At 42.0% G+C, this 20,145-nt stretch overlaps 1 protein-coding gene across 16 annotated transcripts in view; it reads right to left on the bottom strand.

Annotated features, from left to right (window-relative positions):
- ANKS1B (ankyrin repeat and sterile alpha motif domain containing 1B) overlaps positions 1-20,145 on the bottom strand; it is a 1,163,439-nt gene that overhangs the window by 34,852 nt on the left and 1,108,442 nt on the right. For 15 of the 16 annotated variants that reach the window (XM_060164617.1, XM_060164618.1, XM_060164619.1 and 12 more), the window contains 3 exons: positions 19,777-19,848; positions 4,869-4,880; positions 3,449-3,535 (listed from right to left, as the gene is read on the bottom strand). In XM_060164617.1, the coding sequence (XP_060020600.1) occupies positions 3,449-3,535; positions 4,869-4,880; positions 19,777-19,848 (171 nt within the window). Of the gene's footprint in view, positions 1-3,448; positions 3,536-4,868; positions 4,881-7,815; positions 7,824-19,772; positions 19,849-20,145 lie in introns of all 16 variants that reach the window. The other variant, XM_060164622.1, reaches the window with a different exon arrangement.

Here is a 20,145-nt window from a genome sequence, read left to right as displayed (position 1 = left end):
ATCCACTGCATGTCAAACGGACTGGTGGAAGGTCGCATGAAGTGAAAGTGAAAAAGCGTTAGGTTAGGGAGTGGGAAAGTTAAGTTTTAGTCCTTCTCCATGACCAGCTAGCTGTGTGACTGCAGGGCAGTCACTTAGTGAAGGTCTGAGGCCTTCGATTACGTCCAGTGCAGGATGAACACCCCCTCTATCTGACCAGGGTAGGGTTACAGAGATGCGGCGGTTAGGAGAGGACCGGTTAACAATAAAGTACAGGGGACTTCCCTGGTGGCGCGGTGGTTAAGAATCCGCCTGCCAATGCAAGGGACATGGGTTTGAGCCCTGGTCCGGGAAGATCCCACATAATGCGGAGCAACTAAGCCCGTGCGCCACAACTACTGAGCCTGCGCTCTAGAGCTTGCGAGCCACAACTACTGAGCCCGTGTGCCACAACTACTGAAGCCTGTGTGCCTAGAACCCGTGCTCTGCAACAAAAGAAGCCACTGCAATGAGAAGTCCGTGCACCGCGACAAAGAGTAGCCCCCACTCGCCACAGCTAGAGAAAGCCCGTGTGCAGCAACGAAGACCCAACGCAGCCAATAAATAAATAAATATAAATTAAAAAAATGATGAGCATCTGAAAAAAAAGAAAGCATCAAACATGAACAATAAGCTGTGACTTCTGGTTGTGTCTTACTACAGGCTTAGTGCTCACAAGCACCACAAACTGTGAGGTCTTCACAGATGTCTATGCGTCACAAGTCCTTCACTTCAAATCAAAGTGGTTCCCCCCAGATGCTTCCCAGGGGAGGAATCTCTGGTACAAACCGAAAGCAGGACCTGGAGTTTATCAGTCTGCTCCTTTCCTGCTGTGGGTCTTAATTTAGAGGCTGGTCTTTGTACAGGACCAAGTGGCACGCACGATGCCACTGCAGACACTGCTGGATGAGCACAGTTCCTTTCATACCACAACCTGAGGAAGGCTCTTCAACACTGGCTCCTCTGCGCCCCCTGAAACCAGGCCTTCAGCCCTGGCTGGTGGTGTTTCTCAGCCTTCCCCAAACTCCACCAACGCAGCTCTACACCGTTTCTTTCTTCCACCTTCTAATACAAGCTCTCTGCTTTAGGCTTCTCACACACTAACTCCTAGACCACGGCCCCGAGTCACCCACCCTCTCCCTATCCACCATTAGACTGGGGTAGGTCACTACGTCACAGGACACTGGGATGGGGACCCTGTGCAGCCCCAGTGTTGAAGTCGATGTCCCCAAATTCCTAAAACAGCCAGGCACACGTTGTCATATAGTCACAGAGAGGCTGGTTCCACCTGCTACCAACATATGCACTTTGCCTTTGCTCTGGATTCTGAAAACAGGCTGAGGACCACACTGCAAGGGCTTGAAAGAAATGCGGGCCTTCTTTATTTAGTGTCTTTATTCACACAATTATCTTTTGCGTATCTTTCATTGCTTAGATTTCCAGAGTAGTCATTAGTGAGCAGAGATCTATGAATAACTCATCTAAGTACTGGCGACTGAAGCAGAAGCATTCCCTCAAAGTCTGGGAGATCAAGATCTAGGGCCCTTGATGTGTCTGTAAGCAAAATGCCACAGGGCCGATAGCGCTCTCTCCTTCCTCTGATGGTGCAGAGTGGGTTAGAGAGGATGCAGTTAATACAGACGCACCCAGTCATACCACCAGCTTCATAGGATGACAGCCTTAAGACTCTGGAAACTTCTCAGGCCAAATACCACTTGCTCAGAAACTGTCAGAATCCAAGCCTGCTAAGGCTGTTAATCTAAGAGAGTGTCAGACTCATAAGCTAATAACATACTGCCATTCATGTTTTTCAAGTGCAAATGGGGTAGAGACAGTTGCTCCAGGTTAGGTTAAAAAAAAAATCCAAATGCCAAAGCCTTGCTTGAAATTTAGATAACAGTGAAAGCAATGCTATCTTCAGTCAGAGTTCCATAAAGTTTAGAAACTTTTAAAGCCAACTGACTATAATCTAGGGCTAAAGGAAGTTTGTGCACCAGCACCTAAAGTTGCTTCCAAGAAATAAAAAAGCAAATCAACTGGGATTTTTCTGATCAGAGTTTCCATAACTGTAATATGACAGCAGTAACTGTCAATGACACATTGCCGGGTTGGAGCATCATTCCACGTAAGGCATCTGACTCTGAGTGTGCTTTGGGTGTCATCAACTAGCACGACCAGACTGAGTTACCAGCTTTCGGCTTGAGTTTCAGAACTGCTTCTAAACCTGGGAGGTGGCTCTAAGTAGACTTGGGGAGCTTGGCCTTATTGGACTGCTGACATGGCCATCTTCTTCATTACAGAAAACAAACTGGGAAGGCTTTGAACTGGTCGATTCAGAAGCTCAGGTTTATTACAGATGGTCAAGGGTCACTGCCCACGGGACGTTTCCCGGGATCTAAATCCAGCTGCCGTGGTCCTAAATTTCCATTGTTTAAATTCACCTGTTTCATGACATTTGTTTCCTTTCTCCAGAGTGGAGTGGGTCCAGCTGGGAGGACTAGGTAGGCAGTCCAGAAAACAAATGGTGTTTACCAACGGGCATCACCTCGTTTCCCCTGTTTCTACACTTTTTTGGTTGGAAGGACGTAAGACGAAAATGCAGGACATTTGGGGGTTCTGGAGGAGGAGCAGGTCAGGTTTGAATTTATGGAGGGTGAGAGTGGTCACACCCGAGTTTTCTAGTCTAGCACCTGCACTCTGTCACCTTTGCCAAGAAAGGACACTTTCTAAGTAAAATGCAACCCAGATGTCTACACTTGACCTCAGGGCCCACAAGCTGTTCCCACTGTGAGCACAAAGTCACCGCAGAGTCACAGCACGGCCTCGGCTTCTTTTCTGATTGTGTCTCTTAAGAAAACAATACGGTTGGAACCCTCGCTTCCATCTCGATAGTTGAGAACGAAATGCAATTATATGATGTAAACGCCAGAGCATGGGTTCCCTGTGTCAGGTATTCATTACATACATCAAAAGAAAGGACAGGCCTATCTCTGGAGCAATGCAAAGACAAATGTTCTAGCCCTTCACCTGGTAACATACACTTCCTCTGGTGGAGGAATGATGACACTGGTACATTTTCACACTAGACATGATTTTTTTTCTGTTTTAATATTCTCTGGATCCAAAGGGACGTGCCAGATACTGAGTGGCCACAGTCTACTAAGGAAGGTACCAGGGAAAAGTGAAAGCAACGTATGTGTAGGAATCCTAGATCAAGCCCCCAAATGCGATGTGCCCCCCTGTGTGCGTGTGCGTGTGCGTGTGCGTGTGTGTGTGAGAGTGTGTGTACAGTTGTTTTAGGGATCATGAAAGTCAGGGGTGAGGAGTGATTAAAATGGGGGAGGTTGGGTATAATGGGAAGCAACGGATTTTAGATCATTTACTCAGGACTGTATCTGGTGTCTAAACCAAAGAGAGGTGCGGTACCCACCTTATTTGTTGCATCAATAAATTTGACTCCTTTATAAGAGACTGAAAGAATAATAGTAGGGACCTTCTTCATTTGCTCTGTAGACTTCTGAAATTAAAATTAGAAAGCTATTAGAGCAGTCTGTGTTCCATGGCAACTGCAGCACATAATTCTTTCTCTTGAAAGATAAAAATGAGCTCAAGCTAAAAACAATACACACACACACACATCAAACACACACCAAACACACACCAAACACACTCTAATTTAAATGTATGTCTCTCCTCCTGGGCTTAGCTATGGTTTGGGTTTATAAAGTATCTGCTTTGCACTTGAGGATCTAAAAAGAGCTTGTTCCGCTGCTCCATGTGGGTGAAGGAATACGCCCTTTCCCTGACCCCAAGGGGAGAAATGAACAGCTCTGTCCCCTATGCAATTTCAAACAACTATTCTTTTGACTAGAGTTAAGCCACGTCAGATTGAACTCTAAGGATGAGTTTAGCATTAACAAAATACATGCCACCTGTCCCCATTTCTTCCTAGTCTCTCTCTTTCTTCAAGGCACAAGGCATGCCTGAATACGTACTTAAAACAGGGATCTAAAATACATCTTGTGGGGACTTCCCTGGTGGTCCAGTGGTTAAGACTTTGCCTTCCAATGCACGGGGTGTGGGTTTGACCCCTGGTCGGGAAACTAAGATCCCACATGCCTCGTGGCCCAAAAACCAAAACATAAAAACAGAAGCAATATTGTAGCAAATTCAATAAAGACTTTAAAAATGGTGCACATCAAAAAGATCTTTAAAAAAAAAACATCGTGGGGCTTCCCTGGTGGCGCAGTGGTTGAGAGTCCGCCTGCCGATGCAGGGGACACGGGTTTGTGTGTCCGGGAAGATCCCACATGCCGCGGAGCGGCTGGGCCCGTGAGCCATGGCCGCTGAGCCTGCGCGTCCGGAGCCTGTGTTCCGCAGCGGGAGAGGCTACAACGTTGAGAGGCCCGCGCACCACAAAAAAACAAAAAACAAAAAACATCGTTGTGAATTTTTCTTGGACCTGGCCAAATCTATAAAAGCTGATAGTTTACGGCAGAATTGCTCATGGCCACATAGGATATAATACCACTCCATGACAACTGAGCCCTCGGGGGCAGGCTGTATTTTCAGCCACAGCAAAACCGGACAGTGCAGGCAACCTACTTTATCATTCAGAGCTGCTGTAATCCCTTAGGCTAAGTTCTTACGATAGATGTTCACAATGGTTGAATGTGCTTACAGTTTGCAGCTTCTACAGTTTTATGCATCTGCAAAAAGTTTCTCTGTAATTTAGCAACTGCCTTTTCTGGTTAGTTTCATCATTCATCACAGGTCACTCACAGTCTGTTTACTTCATTTCCTGCTGTGGATACTCCTAATAATCACATTAAACATCAAGAAGAACCTACCTGACAGTTAGCCTGATGGATTTTCCAGACAAGACAGGTGAGAACATAATAGGAGAGAAAATACATAAAAAGGTGAGAGGAAACCATTTCAGTAATTCACAGACAGCACAGACTCATTAAACGGTAAAGAGAATAGGCTCTACAGATATATGTTGATGCAGGGAAACTGTAATTTTAGAGATTACTGCAGGCTTTTCCAGACCCTGTCTCTCCTCTGCTTTTACTGTTTTCTCATCGTTCTGTTTATTGCATTGCACAGTCGTCTGATGACTGACATGCAAGAGCCTTCTGCTTTGAGTGTTCCACAACCAGCTGTCTTATGTATATTAAGGAAACCGAGAAAAATATGAACTTTCTTGATTTCTTCATTTATTATTACCCATTTTCCATTTTTAAACTCTGAAAATGTGACCAGAATGAAAGAAGGTTGGATAGTGTGAATGAAACTCATTGAACTCAATAATGATAATTACATTTCATCTTTCACTTGAGCCACGGAAAAGGTGCTTCTCATTTTCCTGGTTGTTTTTGACACATCTTTTTGATAGCTACTATAGCCGCATCAAAGACAAAGAAAATGGATTACTGAGAGTATTACTATTTAATATTAACTGTTTCATACAGTATAGAAAAAAGCAGCTCCCTCGAAGTGCTTTTTAACTAGTTTTAAAATTACCCAGACTCAACAGTTTTCTTCTGTGATTGCCGAAAAGAGATATTATGAAATTGGAATGTAAGGATACTTTTATCTTTTTTAATGCTTTATCCAACCAACTCTTAACAATGTGCAAGATTAAGTGAAGGCAAGGCTAGAGGAAATAACATGCAGTGTGCTGACTGTAAGGCAAGGCCGTGGGCTGAATCTGTAGAGACGGGGAAGGAACAGGCAGTGGTTTGGTGGACTGTGTGTGTGTGTGTGTGTGTGTGTGTGAAGAATTCTTTGCAAAGAGTAACAATGGGTTTTAACAAATCACCTCGCTCATCTCTTGCTGTGAGTACATTCTCGTGGACAGATCTATCTGTAACATGAAATAATATACACCTAACCCAAGGTTAAAATACCAACACTTCATGTAGTATCAAGAAAAACCCCCTAAAGAGAAAAACCCATTTCTCATTCATTGAGCAATTGAGTGGTTATACTAGGTAGGCGGCCCATGTGCTGGAAAAATGCAGAGTCTTCTTTGGGGGATGTCACACAGACCTCAGACTGTGTGCAGACTCCGGTCTGCTGAGAGTGGTTGTCTAGTGCCGTGTTGAGAAGGATTCTGAGCCTGCGTCTGGGCTGTCGTAAAGAGGGTTGGGAACAACTTCTGCCATGGGAGAGGGAGAGGAAGGGGCACATGAAGCACACGTCACCGTTCCTGGCTTGGTCTGATACAGAGAGCAGCTATAACGCAAATGTTGACAAATGGGACAGAGATGTGAACAGAATGCTTCCAGAGTGCTGAGCAGGGAGAGCCTCACTCTGCACGAGGAAGTGGGCAAGTCCTCATCCATTCATTCAACTAACACCGGCTGCCCGCTAGGGGTGACCGACCTGGCTCTTAAAGGTTGGATAGGAATTTTCCATGTGGCAGAAGAGGACACAGAGGCTGTTTTAGCCGCAGAATCAACACACACATAAACATCTGGAAATGAGAAATAATATAGTGGGTTTGGGTAACTGGTGGGAGATGAGGCTGGTACAATAGGTTTGGAAGACTGTGACTTACTCCACCAAGCTGGGATCCACTGGAAGCTTTTAAGTAGGGATCAGATCTCTGTTGCAAAAAGATAGTTCTGGTGGTTGGATGGACTGGAATAGCTAGAGGCTGAATGCAGGGAGGCAGGAAGCTGTGGTGTAAATTCAATTGAGAGAACCTAAGCACTGAGTTGAAGTAGATGCTCTGGAGAATGGAAGGGGGGGGCCACCATTCTGATAAAGAAGAATCAAGAGGACCTGCTGACTGATCCGGACAGAAGATGGGCGAGCGGGAGGACGCCGCGGACAAAGAGGCCGTCAGCCGAGATAGGAACCTTGGAGGGGGATGTGCTTTCGCATGAAACCCTCTTGAATGTGATAATACTGTGGGGATGTCCACTAGAAAACTGGAAATAAGCATTTTCAGATCTGGAAATCCAACCACATTGAGGGGGTGGCTGAGGATATGGGAGCAGATAAAGTGGCTCCAAGATTGAACTAGAGGAGGTCTAAGAATCACCCCTCAGGGGATGGTTAATACTTAAGAAGTGGGTAAGAAGAGTCAATGAAGGAATCTGAAACCTGACAGCAGTATCACAAGTCCAGAAGAAGATTCCTTAGAAGGTGGGAGCCTGATGCCAGGAGGACTAAAAAGGCCTAAAAATCTGTGCCTGGCCCAGCGGTTGGCACACATAGGAGTGGCTGCTACTTCTACTGCGTTTCCTGGGTGAAACCCCTGGCTTGGGCAAGTAGAAAAATTTGTTGCTGATTTTATCAAGAGCAGCTTCAGGACAATGGTGACAGCAGACACAGAAAAGAACACGGTGCAATGAATGCCAAGAGGGGGACCAGAGAGCTAGAAAGACAGGCAGGTCAGGACACAGGCTCTTAGGCTGAAATGAGGGCATCAGCGGGGAGTTCTGTCCTGATACTAAGATTTCACATCGTATGTCCAGCCAAGCTAAACAAAGAAGAAAAGATAAAGGATGGTCATTTCTTTCTCTTCCGTGGGTGGCAAGAAGCCCTGCTTTCCTAACTGGAGGCCACACTGGGGTCCCATCGATGCAGGCTGTATTGCGGGTGGCCACAGGTTCCAACCTGCAGGCCAAACTGTACTTCTTCTTCCACTGAGTCAAGATAAAAAGATGATGGATCTGGCCAGCCACAGAGTTCAAAGGGGCTGTGGGAGGTCTTCAGGGTAATGCACCTCTGTTAAGGCGATTATATTTCTATAAGAGATACGGATCCAACCTCTTTCTGGACTCTACAATCTAGAGGATTTTCTGATGGTGTACTTTACAGAGCTTTAGAGAGGTCTATTCACACATAATTTTAATGAAAGATGAAAGCGCACAGAAAGAAGGTAAATATACCGAGTCTTCACTGGCTAACCAGGGAGGCAAGAAATCCAATAAGTGCTTCATTTTAGGAAGGCTTTTCAGATATCAAAATGTGAGGTCCCAGGCAGCTGAAGTCCCACCCTCCCCAGCTTCTCTTCAGTGTTGTAATCACCTTCTTCTCCTGCCCAGGGACAAAGGCACCTAGTCTGGATACCACTGCTCAGGTTACAAAGCATCTGCTCTCAGGCAGCTTGGTTTCTATGACCTATCTTCATGCTTTGCTGTTTCTGGATGGTGAATACTCCCATATGTGTATGTTAAACATTGAAGCTTTATTTATTTGTATAAACAGAATTCTCTCCTTCAGGCCCATTTCCTCAGTAAAATGCTCAGGGCAAACTTTCTTTTGTGGTTCCCTTTTGTTTCTAGTTGCTTTTTACTATGCCCCACTCTGTGGAATTTCTGAGGTTTCCCGGAGTCCTCAAAGCCCCTCCCTTCAGTTTCAGCTTCACAGGAGAGACTAATTTGTAATGAGGACCTCTGCATACCTAATCAGCTACATGCTCAGGGTAATGCCCCAAATTAACTTAACCTTTGCAGCATCTTGCTCTCCCACTGAAAGCTGAAAGAATAGAGTGATATTCCATTGTATTTTCTTCACAATTTCCTGAATTAAGATGACCATCCTTTTATTATTCTGAGGGAAACAGTATTTAGTTATATAGAGATGTTACATTTCTGAAACCTAAAATAAAATGCAACTTTTGAATCTTCAATTTGAAGCCAGTCCTTTATTTAGCACTTGGATTTATATTGTTTTTAAGCATCATACAGAACAGGGATAATTTTCTATCTGGAGGTGGACTGAATATTGTTCTGAAATATTGTACTTAATAGGAAAAGTAACTGAACACTTTCAAAGCATTTTTTTTTCAAGAGGGATTTTTGGATTCACCAAGGAAGGAATCAACCTTGGTGAATCCAAAAATCCACCATCTTTTTTCTTTTCCTTTTAAATGACCAATTATGAACTGCTTGGAATATTTGTATCAAGTAAGAATTTGCCATTGAGCTTTTGTTCTAGCCTTACAGCACACCCTGAAAATATCAATAGTTTCTCATTTTCTAATGCAGAATCAACAGTATGAGAATATCCTTGTGAGATTGCAGGGACCTTTGCATCTCAGAGCAGGACTTTCACAAGTGTGAATGAGAGCAAAGAGGTTTATAACTGGGACTGGAAACACTTCAGCTGTGAGCTGTAATGTTGGATTTGAGTCCAGAGTGACATTTATGCTCTTAACAGGAATCAACTGTGCCCAGTAATCAGCACAGAGAGGAAAAAGAGTGAGGCAGTCCGTGGGGAGGAGGTCACTGACTCTTCATTCTTACAATACCCCGATAACTGCTGGCGTATTTTAAGCACAGACAGGCACAGATTTCCCAATGGTCTACTGCCATCCAACTTAGAGCATATTTTAACCTACACATGGCTACCCTGAGAACGCTTTCTAGTTAGATATTCAGTGCTGAGTTATAGCTATTAATTTTTTTTTTTTTTTTTTTTGGCGATACGCAGGCCTCTCACTGTTGTGGCCTCTCCCGTTGTGGAGCACAGGCTCCGGACGTGCAGGCTCAGTGGACATGGCTCACGGGCCCAGCCGCTCCACGGCATGTGGGATCCTCCCGGACCGGGGCACGAACCTGCGTCCCCTACATCGGCAGCCGGACTCTCAACCACTGCGCCACCAGGGAAGCCCCATAATTATTAATTTTGCCATATAATATTTTCCTTAGTTTCAACACTTAATTATTATATTCAGTTTCAGCAAGTAAATTAAAATAGGATCAAACAATTATGTTTGGTAGCCTCAAGTGACTTTCAAATGATTAAAAAAATACACCAAACAAGCAATATTGTGGTGATTTTGTATGCAGCAAAACCAGCTACGCTGCGGGGATTATTAAGAGAGAAAAAACAGACCGCAAATCAGCCATTTAACATGAACTCTTACCCTTTGGAGCTCAGTTTCAAAGTCACTTTCTGGCCTCCCAGCCGACGGGACGGCTTTCCTTTTGCTCCCCCGCCTGCTCTGTGAGCCTCTGCCGTCCCTTGGCGTCTCGCTGCTCTGGGGTGGGGCTGTCTGCTCCCCTCAGGCACCTGAGGATGGCCCACACCTTTCTCGATTTGTCTCTCTTATAATGACTAGCACATGGTCGCAGGTGAACCCTATGAAGTTGTCATTTTTTTAAGGGTCAAAAATGGCTCAATATCAGCAATTTCATAGGGTTTGATCTAAAAGCTGCTGAAATCCATGATTGTTAAAGGAATGAGCAAACGAATTCATGTACAGCAACGAGGAAGAAGCCAGTTTTATAAAGAAGGACCACTGCCCCAGCCTCTCGACACACGGAGAACTCAGGAGACTTTTCAGAGGGCCGAGGTACTCAGAGCCAGGCATGGAGGCCTTTGAAGACCTTGGAGGAGAACCACGGATGTGACCAGAGATGCAGCAAGAGACTCCTATGGCGTGGCAAACGCGTCACAGATCTTGTGGAGTTCAGCTTCGAGGAGGGAAGGGTTAGGACTTCGTTTTGGCAACAGAAAATTGGCTCAAACTGCAAGCAGTGAGATGAGAAGGACAGGACTTCTTGAGAGGACAGAATGATTATTAGGGACAGCTGGGAAGTTTCTCCATCTGGTCTTTAGTAAGAGTTTCCCTCATCTATCCCTAATGACTTAGGGGTAAGTCTCATTTAGCTGGAAAATGAGGGTAAATGACCTCTCAAGGGCTTTTCTGGTCACAAGGACTCTGACCCAAAGGCTGGGCGAATACAGAGCCTAAGTAAGGCCACGTGACAAGAAGAGACAGTGGGCAAGCAGCAGCCATTCAAACTCCTCCTCCGGCATAAGACTCGGCTATTGTACTGTGGAGTAACTCACATACCCTGGCCAGGTCTGCACAGCACAGAGCAATGCCCTCTATCTCTATTCCTCTGGCCCTGGCTGGTATCCAGGCACTGTGGCAGACTGTTCTACCAGGATAGCCTATCTACACAGCAGTCTTACTGGAATGCCCAGTGGACCAAGGCGGTGGTTCTCAAACTTTCGAGAGCATTCAAATAACATGGAGTGCTTGGTAAATAACAGACTGTTGGGTGCCACCCCTAGAGTTTCTGATTCAGTAAGCGCTACAGGCCGAATGTTTGCATCCCCCCGAAGTTCATTTGTTAAACCCTAACGCCCAATGCGATGGTATTAGGAGGTGGGCCCTTTGCGGGGTGCTTAGGTCATGAGAGTGGAGCCTTCATGAGTGGGATTATGTGTTTATAAAAGAGGCCTGAAAGAGCTCACTTGCCCCCTCTGCCAGGAGGGCATGGTGAAAAGACGGCCATCTATGACCCAGGAAAAGTGCCCTCGCCAGATACCAAGTCTGCCAGTGCCTTGATCTTGGACTTCCCAGCCTCCAGAACTATGAGAAATAAATTTCTCCCAGTATACGGTATTTTTGTTCCAGCAGCCCAAACAGACCGAGACAGTAAGTCTGTGGTAGGGCCTAAGATTTTGCATTTCTAGCAAGTTCCCAGATGCTGCTGATGCTGCCAGTCTGGGGACCACACTTTGAGAACTTCTGCTCTAAAGATGCAGTTGATGAATTTGATTGAAAGTCACTGTCAGAACTGTTCTCTGCTGCTATACATACAGACTCAGTGTACTGCATCTTAACATTAATTCAGAGAGACATTAATTTATCAAAACACACTATGCTCCACTTGACAAGTGATTTCCAAAAATCCTTAGTTAGCAGTTAGCTGCAGCTCTTGGTCTTCAGAGCAATTAACTAGTATTTAATTCACCCTTGGTTCCTCGGGGACTGTGAAAGGACAAAACATTCTGCACATAAAATAAAGAGTTTGGGTCCTGAAGACAGATTCTAGAGTTATGTCTAGAATAGATGTTGACCAGATAGAGCTGATAAGCCCAGAGGTCATGCTGGAGATGTATGTTTTCTCGTAAAAGTTCCCCAGTTCATCCTCAACTAGGAACACATCCAAGATATTAAGTTATGCCCCTGAGAGGTGTGACAAGCAAACATCAATGCGTCTTCTTGGACTGCTTCTGGGAGTATAAATTGGAACAATGTTTTTGTAAGGCAGTTTGGCAATACTTACCCAGAGTTTCAAGATGTGTATACTCTTTGACCCAGTCATTCTACATTTAGTGGCTTATTCTAAAGACATAATCAGACCAGCTGCAAAAGACTGAGGTATAGGGATGTTACCCAAAGTATTGGTTATAATTGGAAAAAATTGAAAATGACCTAATGACCAAAAAGGGGAACTGGTTAAATAAGTTTGGTTCAGTTATGGATTGGAATATTGTTCAACCAGCGCAAATAATATTGAGGATGAACAGTTATTGTAATAAAAATGTTTCAAAATATATTGTATTTAAAAATAGATTATAAACAGGCTCAGAATATTTCCATTTTTTGTCGAAAAGTGATGCCTGTAAACGCATAACTGATCAGTCTGGAGGATTATGTACAAACGAGGTGTTAACAGAGGGGTGTTTACCACTTCTGGGTGGTAAAACTACAGTTGTTTTTATTTCTCTTTTCTATATCCCTACTTGAAAGTTGAATAATAGTGAATGTGTATCGCTTTTGTAAGAAGCAACTGTAAAGTTTAAAAAATTTAAGATTTTTTAAGTTAGCAAAGTCAACTGTAAACATGTGCAAAAACACACGGACTTTTTCAGTCTATCACATTTAAGTACAGCTTCAGAGCGTGTGTGTGTGTGTGTGTGTGTGTGTGTGTGTGTGTGTGTGTGTGTGTGTGTGTGTGTGTGTGGTGTCATCCTGAATTTATGAAGGGACCCAATGATAAGCTCCTTCCTCCAGGGCCTCCTCTACTCACTACAGTAAGAGCACAGGAGGGTATGTTTGGATTTCTGTCTTAGCTCCACCCTTTTCAAACTATGTGGCTAGGTATTTTAACCTCCCTTTGTCTTAGTTACTTCATCTGTAAAATGGGTATGTTAATATAGCATCTCCTTTGTGGAGCTGTTGTGAGATGACATAATTCCGTGCCTAGCATGTAGTGAACATCAATAGATTTGGGCTATTACTGTTATTCTGAGGATTAATGCTTTCGCTTAGCTTTTCAAAGCACAGCACCCCACTGGCAAAGGAGGGCAGAAGTAAAATCAAAATCTGTCAGCGTAACTGAATAATCTCTGCGGAACATACTCGGACTGCAGTGAAACGGTGGCTGCAACAGGGAATGTTCAGCAGAACAATGTATCTGAACCAAAAACAACTGACTCACTATGTTTAGAAAGAGGGCTTCAGACAAGTGGAAATTAAAGACAGAAGAGGCGCATGACATCTTTCAGTGATGTGGAGCAGTGAGGGTGTTACATGGGAGAAAAGCCAGTAACGAGAGTAATAAAAACAAAAATAAAAAGTAAAGAGAACTGGGGTATGAAGATGATATGGGATACGGTGATTGGGACCGTTTGGTGTTCCACTGGGTAGACTCCTAGGAAAATACAATACTCACGAAGCAAAAAGTACACATGAGCAAAGCACAGTGACAGGGGTTAGAAGGGCAGCTGTTTCGTTGTGTGTATTGCTATCTTAATACACACACACAGACACACACACCACATTCAAGGGCTTAGACCTGTGTTTACCTGCCTCGTGCAGTACTTTTGAGAGAGTGAAAGATAAAACTTGATTCTTTCCTGAAACTTGGGCAACAGAAACTTTTAAAAAACAGTTGTTTTTAGGTTTTTTTCCCAGCCTGGTTCCTAAGAAGTAGTCCCTGAAATTATTTCTGAAAATGACAGTTCCTCAGAGAAGGGATTTGTATGAGGACAGAAGGACTAAACATGACTTCACTTTGAGCCTCTCCTAAGGAAAGAGCCTCTTAATTTAACATTTCCACCTGATTCTAAACTCTACCTTTTTTCAAGCTTTCCAATCCATTCTCTGCCATTAATTTCTTTCCTTGCAAACACAGAAAAAAGATGGTCTTCACACTTCAACCAAGGCACAGATGATTACTTGGAAATCTATATTAAAATTCAACTTTAGAATTGTTTCCAGATTAAAAGTTTAAAAATCATATAAAGTTAAAGGGAACAGACTCAACAAGAAGTCTGAACCATGGTGAAACTGTCTAAGCCCTTTGGGAAATAGAGGTTCCAAAACCGAAGTACACTGGAAGATTTGCTTATTCCTGACTTAAACATAATTTTAAAATATTTCCTTTCTTACATCAGAAAGGCCGATTTCTACCTTATTATAGTTGAGAACAGATATTTCATTTTCTTTTGTTTCCTTTTTTTTTTTAGGGAAATGTCCTTGAACGCAAACAACCTGTGACACCTGTGAACATTTCTAACCGTCGACTATGGGATTAGGGGAAAGTCAGATTTCAGAGTATTAAATTGAATAGAATGGCCTACCTCTTACAGTAGCAGATGTTTCCTTATGGTACATTTAATGAGGGAAGTGAGAGAGTGCTATATATTAGTGATAAATATTCCCTGGGGCAAAACTCAAGGTTAGGGGATGGGGTATGAGTAAGTCTAGGGAGGCAAAATGGAATAGTAGGACCTCCTGTTGCCAGAACAAATCCCTCACTTCACCCAACACTGTACCTCGTAGAATCTTGAAGTAGGAGCTGATCATGCCAAAGAGAACTGAAAGGCCCAAGCAATCTATTTATTGCTTTGTAAAGTTCAGTCCTGTGGACACATTAGTTAAAAGAAGCAACTCCCAATAGAATTAGGAACAAATTACCTCCCCTAAATATGAAATGCAAAATTACATATAACATCGTATCTACAGTGTTCCTTCATTTTTTCCTTGCTTTTGGCAATGACCTCTAAAAATTGGAAAGAAGAGTGCAGGGTCCCTAAGTTTCTGAATACTCTCATATATACTGTATACATAGAAAACCAGGGTAAGGACCCCATCAGAGGTGGGGAAAAACAAATGAAATAATCCAAAGCAAATCTATCCATCAATTTACTTGTTTTTCCAACGTTTGGAGGAAGAGGTCACGTGTTTTAAGATTTTACTGAGCTAGACCCTTCACAGGCATTATTTCATGAAACCATCACAGCTACTTAGTAAGGTAGCTATTATCAGCAGACCCTGGGGACACAGCACACACGGTTCCTGCCTTCTAAGGGGCACAGGGCAGGTGTGACCAGACGTCACACAGTGTTATGTGAGGTGTGACAGAGGGAAGGTTCCATGTTCTGTGGGGAATATGTTAGGGGAGGATCGTGTTCAGGACCGTAGAGCTAGGATTCCTCTCAGGAACCCTTTTAGAAAGGAAGACTCTGGCTCTGAGCCCAAATCTAGCTGGAAAACCCAACCAGGAACATAAAGGCAGCACGAAATGAATGTGTTCAGATTAAACGGATATCTGTCACAACTCCTGACATATTACTAATATGTTTTAAATTTTTAATTTTAAATAGACATGTCTGTAAAGCTATCATGGGAAAGGAAATAAGCAGCCAGTTGTACCACTAAGGTGCAAAATAATTCATAGAAATGATCCTTCCTAAAAGGATGCCTCAGTATCAAGACATGGATAGTCTCGTAGGCTTTTATTTAAAAAAAAAAAAAACTCTAAAAGATAAGGCAAAACTACAATTTTACTTACAAAATGATCAGGGTTTCTTGCAAGTTTCTATTGATTCTTTTTCACTAAACACAATTCAGAAGATAATTCTTCCGGGGATGGGGGGAATCTTACAATGAAAACCTACATAAAAGTGTTTACAGCAGCTCTATTCATAAATGCCAAAACTTGGAAACAACCAGGATGGCCTTCAATAGGTGAATGGATAAACAAACTGTGGCACATCCATACAATGGAATATTACTCAGTGATAAAAAGAAGTGAGCTATCAAGCCACCAAAGACACAGAGGAACCTTAAATGCATTCTGCTAAGTGAAAGAAGCCAGTCTGAAAAGGCTACCTACTGTATGATTCCAACTACATGACATTCTGGAAAAGACAAAACTGTGGATGTAACAAGAAGGTCAGGGTTGTCAGGTGTTACGGTAGCAGCAGAGAGAAGGGGTGAGTAGGTGGAGCACAAGGGATTTTTAGGCTGTGAAACTATTCTGTACGGTAGCGTAATGGTGGACACATGACATCATGCACTTGTCAGAACCCAAAACACTGTATGACATAAAGAACGAATGCTAATGTAAACCATGGACTTTAGTTAATAATATATCAATATTGGTTCATAACTGTGACAAACATACCGCACTAATGCAAGATGTTAGTAACAGGGGAAACTGTGAGGGTGGTGGTGATGGAAGGACCTTTCTGTGCTTTATGCCCCATTTTCTTGTGAACCCGAAACTTCTCTAAAAGTTAAGTCTATTAATTAAAAAATCTTAAGACAGTTTGAAGAGGAAAGAGACTGGTTAACCTGAACAAACAAAGAGAGAAGTGATTCCATATTGCAGAATGATATGAATTACTATCATCTCACACATGTCTGTTAGTTATGGTGTATTTTTAATTGAAATAATAGGTGTATAATAGAACACCAGGAGAGTAGTGTAGAATTATCTTTATTTCAGAACGGACGGGACCTTAGAGATGAATAAACAGGTTTAGATAAACTCAGAAAATAACCAATCATGACTATCAGAGAAGGGAAAACCGTGTTTGGTTTCTGCTGGGGCAAACTGAATGTGTTAAAGTAAGTGTTATGGGAAAAAAAACATTTATAGTTGCTAAGGATGCAAAAAAAACTCCTGAAATTTTTATTTATGTTAGTACATTGGAATGTAGCCCAAATTACTACATATGTTTGTTAGCTAAATGGTTTAATTTAGTTGGTACTAATCTTACACACTCTTTGAGGGTTTCTAAAGTTCTTTCTTTATCAACATAAATGATCCACCTTTTCAGCTATTTTAAAATTCAGGACAATAAACGTTCCACTGGCACATGTGAGAGGTGGTACAGCCTGGGGATTTGAGTATGGGTGGTGGAGTTAGACTGCCTGGGTTCAAATCCTGGTTCCACTACTCACTGGCTGGGTGGACCTTGGGCAAGTTACTTAACCTTCCTTGGCCTTTGTCTCCCCATACGGAAAGTGGGGACAATAGCAATACTTACCTCATGATTAAATGAATTAATGTACATTTCACTTGTGCAGGGCCCGGCCCACAGCTCTCAACTGTTAACTGTTATTAATCCCAATAAACTGATTTTAGGAGACCACGCCTGATGGCAACACGAAGACACCTCTATGGTGATACTTCTGCTACTCCTAGAATTACTGTTAACATGTTGGCCTCCTCCACTGAATCGTACTCAGTGACAGCAGGAGCCGAACTGTAGTCATCTTTGTTAACAAAAACACATTTAAGGAAATAGTTCTCAGAATAAGGAACTACACTGATTTACTTCTTACTGGGAAAGAAATTTTAATTTCAGCTAAAATTCATACTGTTGAATTGAAAACTTTTTTTTTTTTCAATTGAACTGAAAGAGGAAACCAGGTAAAGTTTTAGTGCACCATACTTTGGCCCAGTGACATTACGGTATATCAATTTTAAGATCATCTGCGCCCTCAAGTATTTCCCCTGGGGAGACTGGATTACACTGGGACTTTTGGCTGAAATGCAACCATGTTGAAAAGAGAGAAAACAGCAACTGGATGTTCAAACTGAACATTAACTGCAAGTTGAGATCCACACCATTTTTAGTCGGTGAGAGCTCTAATTCACAATTCAATAGTTCCACGTAACAGATCAAATCTGCGCTTCTGGTTGTGAAAGGCTCTGGTGAACCCAGTGAGTGCAACTTCAGCTACTGTATCAAAGACTGATGTTTGTTTAATCAAGATGGGAAATAAGGGTTTATGATATCCTAAGAAGCGATAAAGTTCTTATCTTCATGCAAACTACCCAAAGTAACACCAAGGGCAGCAAACTGGATAAACACCCCAAAGAACGGAAGACTGGCTTCTAAATAGATGGCCTTTTCATTTTAAGCAACAGACAAGTATTTAACTAAATTATTCTCCACCGAGACTATTAAAATGGTTTTGCTATTGCTATCCAAATGAAATTTCAGATCCACTTAATTTTAAGAAATTGACCGAAATTCAAATCACAGATTTGGTGTATTTTAAATGGTGCTATGTGCTCTATGCACTATTTGTGCTCATTACCACATCGAAGTGGCTGGAGTCACATGTATTACATCAGAGATGCCAAGTTAATTTCTTAGACATCTTCATAAATAGCTCTAAAATTATGATGAGGCTTGACGATTGAAAACCTTTCCCATTTCTTATTGTTCACTGGTGACATAATTTAGATCAGATAGATATTTAGTATACAAGATTCCCAGAATTATAAAACCAGGAAGAACCCTAATGGGCATCCAGTCCAATGTCCTTACTTTCTAAGAAAATGAGGCCCAGAAGAAGCAGATGAATGTAGTAGTTAAAAGCTTGGGATCTGGAGTCAGACAGACCCAGTCCCAGATTGGCAAGTTATTCACTGCTGGACCTTGAGAAAGTTATTTAAGCTCTCTAAACCTCAGTTTCTCCATCTGCAAAATGGGATCAACAATTGTACTAATCTTTATAGCTTTGTAGTAAAGACTGGATGAGCTGAACACTCAAAGTATTCAGCACAGAAGACTGGCACACTGTAACTACTCAGTAAATGCTACCAGTTATTATTATTATGACTAAAACTGACTCCTAAGGCAAGTAAGCAGCAACAGAACTAGAACTTGAGTTGCTGCACGCGTCACGGTGTTTTTCATCTAAACAGTACCTGGGATAAAGATTCACTGGTCCTGACAATTTAAGTATAACTACATCAAATAGAAGGATAACTGTTTCAGTTCTTCTGCTACTGAAATGATCAAAATATTAAAATGACGATTACAAAAAAAAAATGACGATTACATTACTGAGGTGTCAAATTCATGAAGATTCACATGTATTGAGCTTTTCATGAGCAATGGACATTACATGTTTACCTTTGTAACTGTTAAATTATATGCTTTTAAGTATTTCCCATCAAAAGGTGCTCATATAAAATAAATGACAAAAGTTAGGGTTCACTTGCTAATGATCTTAAATTTGACCCTGATTAGTTGCTATATGGACTAAGTCCGATATTCTTAATTTGTATCATCAGTCAGATATCACCATATCCTCTACACATGTGCTATGGAGGAAGAAGAATAGGGACACATGAAAGAAAAAGGTCCCATGGATCTGCAGTGTGAGTGAGAATCGGTTTGGCTAATACAGACTCCTCAGAACCCAGCAGCCACCAATCACAGACATTTGGAATTGCCGTTTCTGTCAACATTGTGTCCTTATATGATTCAGCTCAGAGCTGAATGTTTTTCTTACATTAAAAAATGAATAATTAAGAAGGCTCATAAGGAAAATGAGCTTTTTATAATATGCTCTCAATATTCTCCATTTGTTAATTTTTAGTTAGTTGGCAGTCTTTTCAGTAAATATTCTCAGGCTGTCAAGTGAGTGCTTAAAACATTTTCTTGTAGTAAACTAAAGGTCATTTTTCTCCTAATCTGGAGAATGATCAATGTATATAAAATTACTTTAAATCTTTAAAAATAAGAGTAACTGAATTAAATAGACATCAGCTCAAACTACAGTGACATAAGCTCAAATATAAAAACATGAAAAAAACCCAAACACCTTTTTATATAACACCAATGTGATTCAGCAGACCAACAGATGAAGAAAATAGTAATCTGAAAAGTGGCAATCTGTATCCACAGCCAGTATTTAGTATTTCAGTGACTAGAAATAAAATGGTTTGGCAAACTTACCCGCATTTTTGCACAAGCATCTTGGGTTGATTCTGTCCCCCTGAGCTCTTTTATCAGCATAGAACCTAAATACTGAAATACAAAAAAAATTTAACGATTTATGAAAAACAGAATATAAATATGAGTAGCAACTTAAAAGCAGACTGTAGAAGTACTACTGGCCAGGTTTCCTGGCTGTAGGCTGCTGCATAACTTTTAAAAACTAACGGTAACTAATTCTAACAAATAAATGCACGTATAGAGAGAATGCAGCAGAATTAAGCACAGTTCTGAAAGCTGTAAATTGCTCTTTATAATAAAACTGTAGCAGTTTCTAAAGACGCCATCTTTCAGATCATATTTAACTGCAAAACGGGGGCATCTAAAAAT

The sequence above is a fragment of the Lagenorhynchus albirostris genome, chromosome 11 (assembly GCF_949774975.1).
Source record: "Lagenorhynchus albirostris chromosome 11, mLagAlb1.1, whole genome shotgun sequence".
Classification (NCBI taxonomy): Eukaryota; Metazoa; Chordata; class Mammalia; order Artiodactyla; family Delphinidae; genus Lagenorhynchus; species Lagenorhynchus albirostris.
This window is presented reverse-complemented; position numbering and strand designations above follow the sequence as displayed.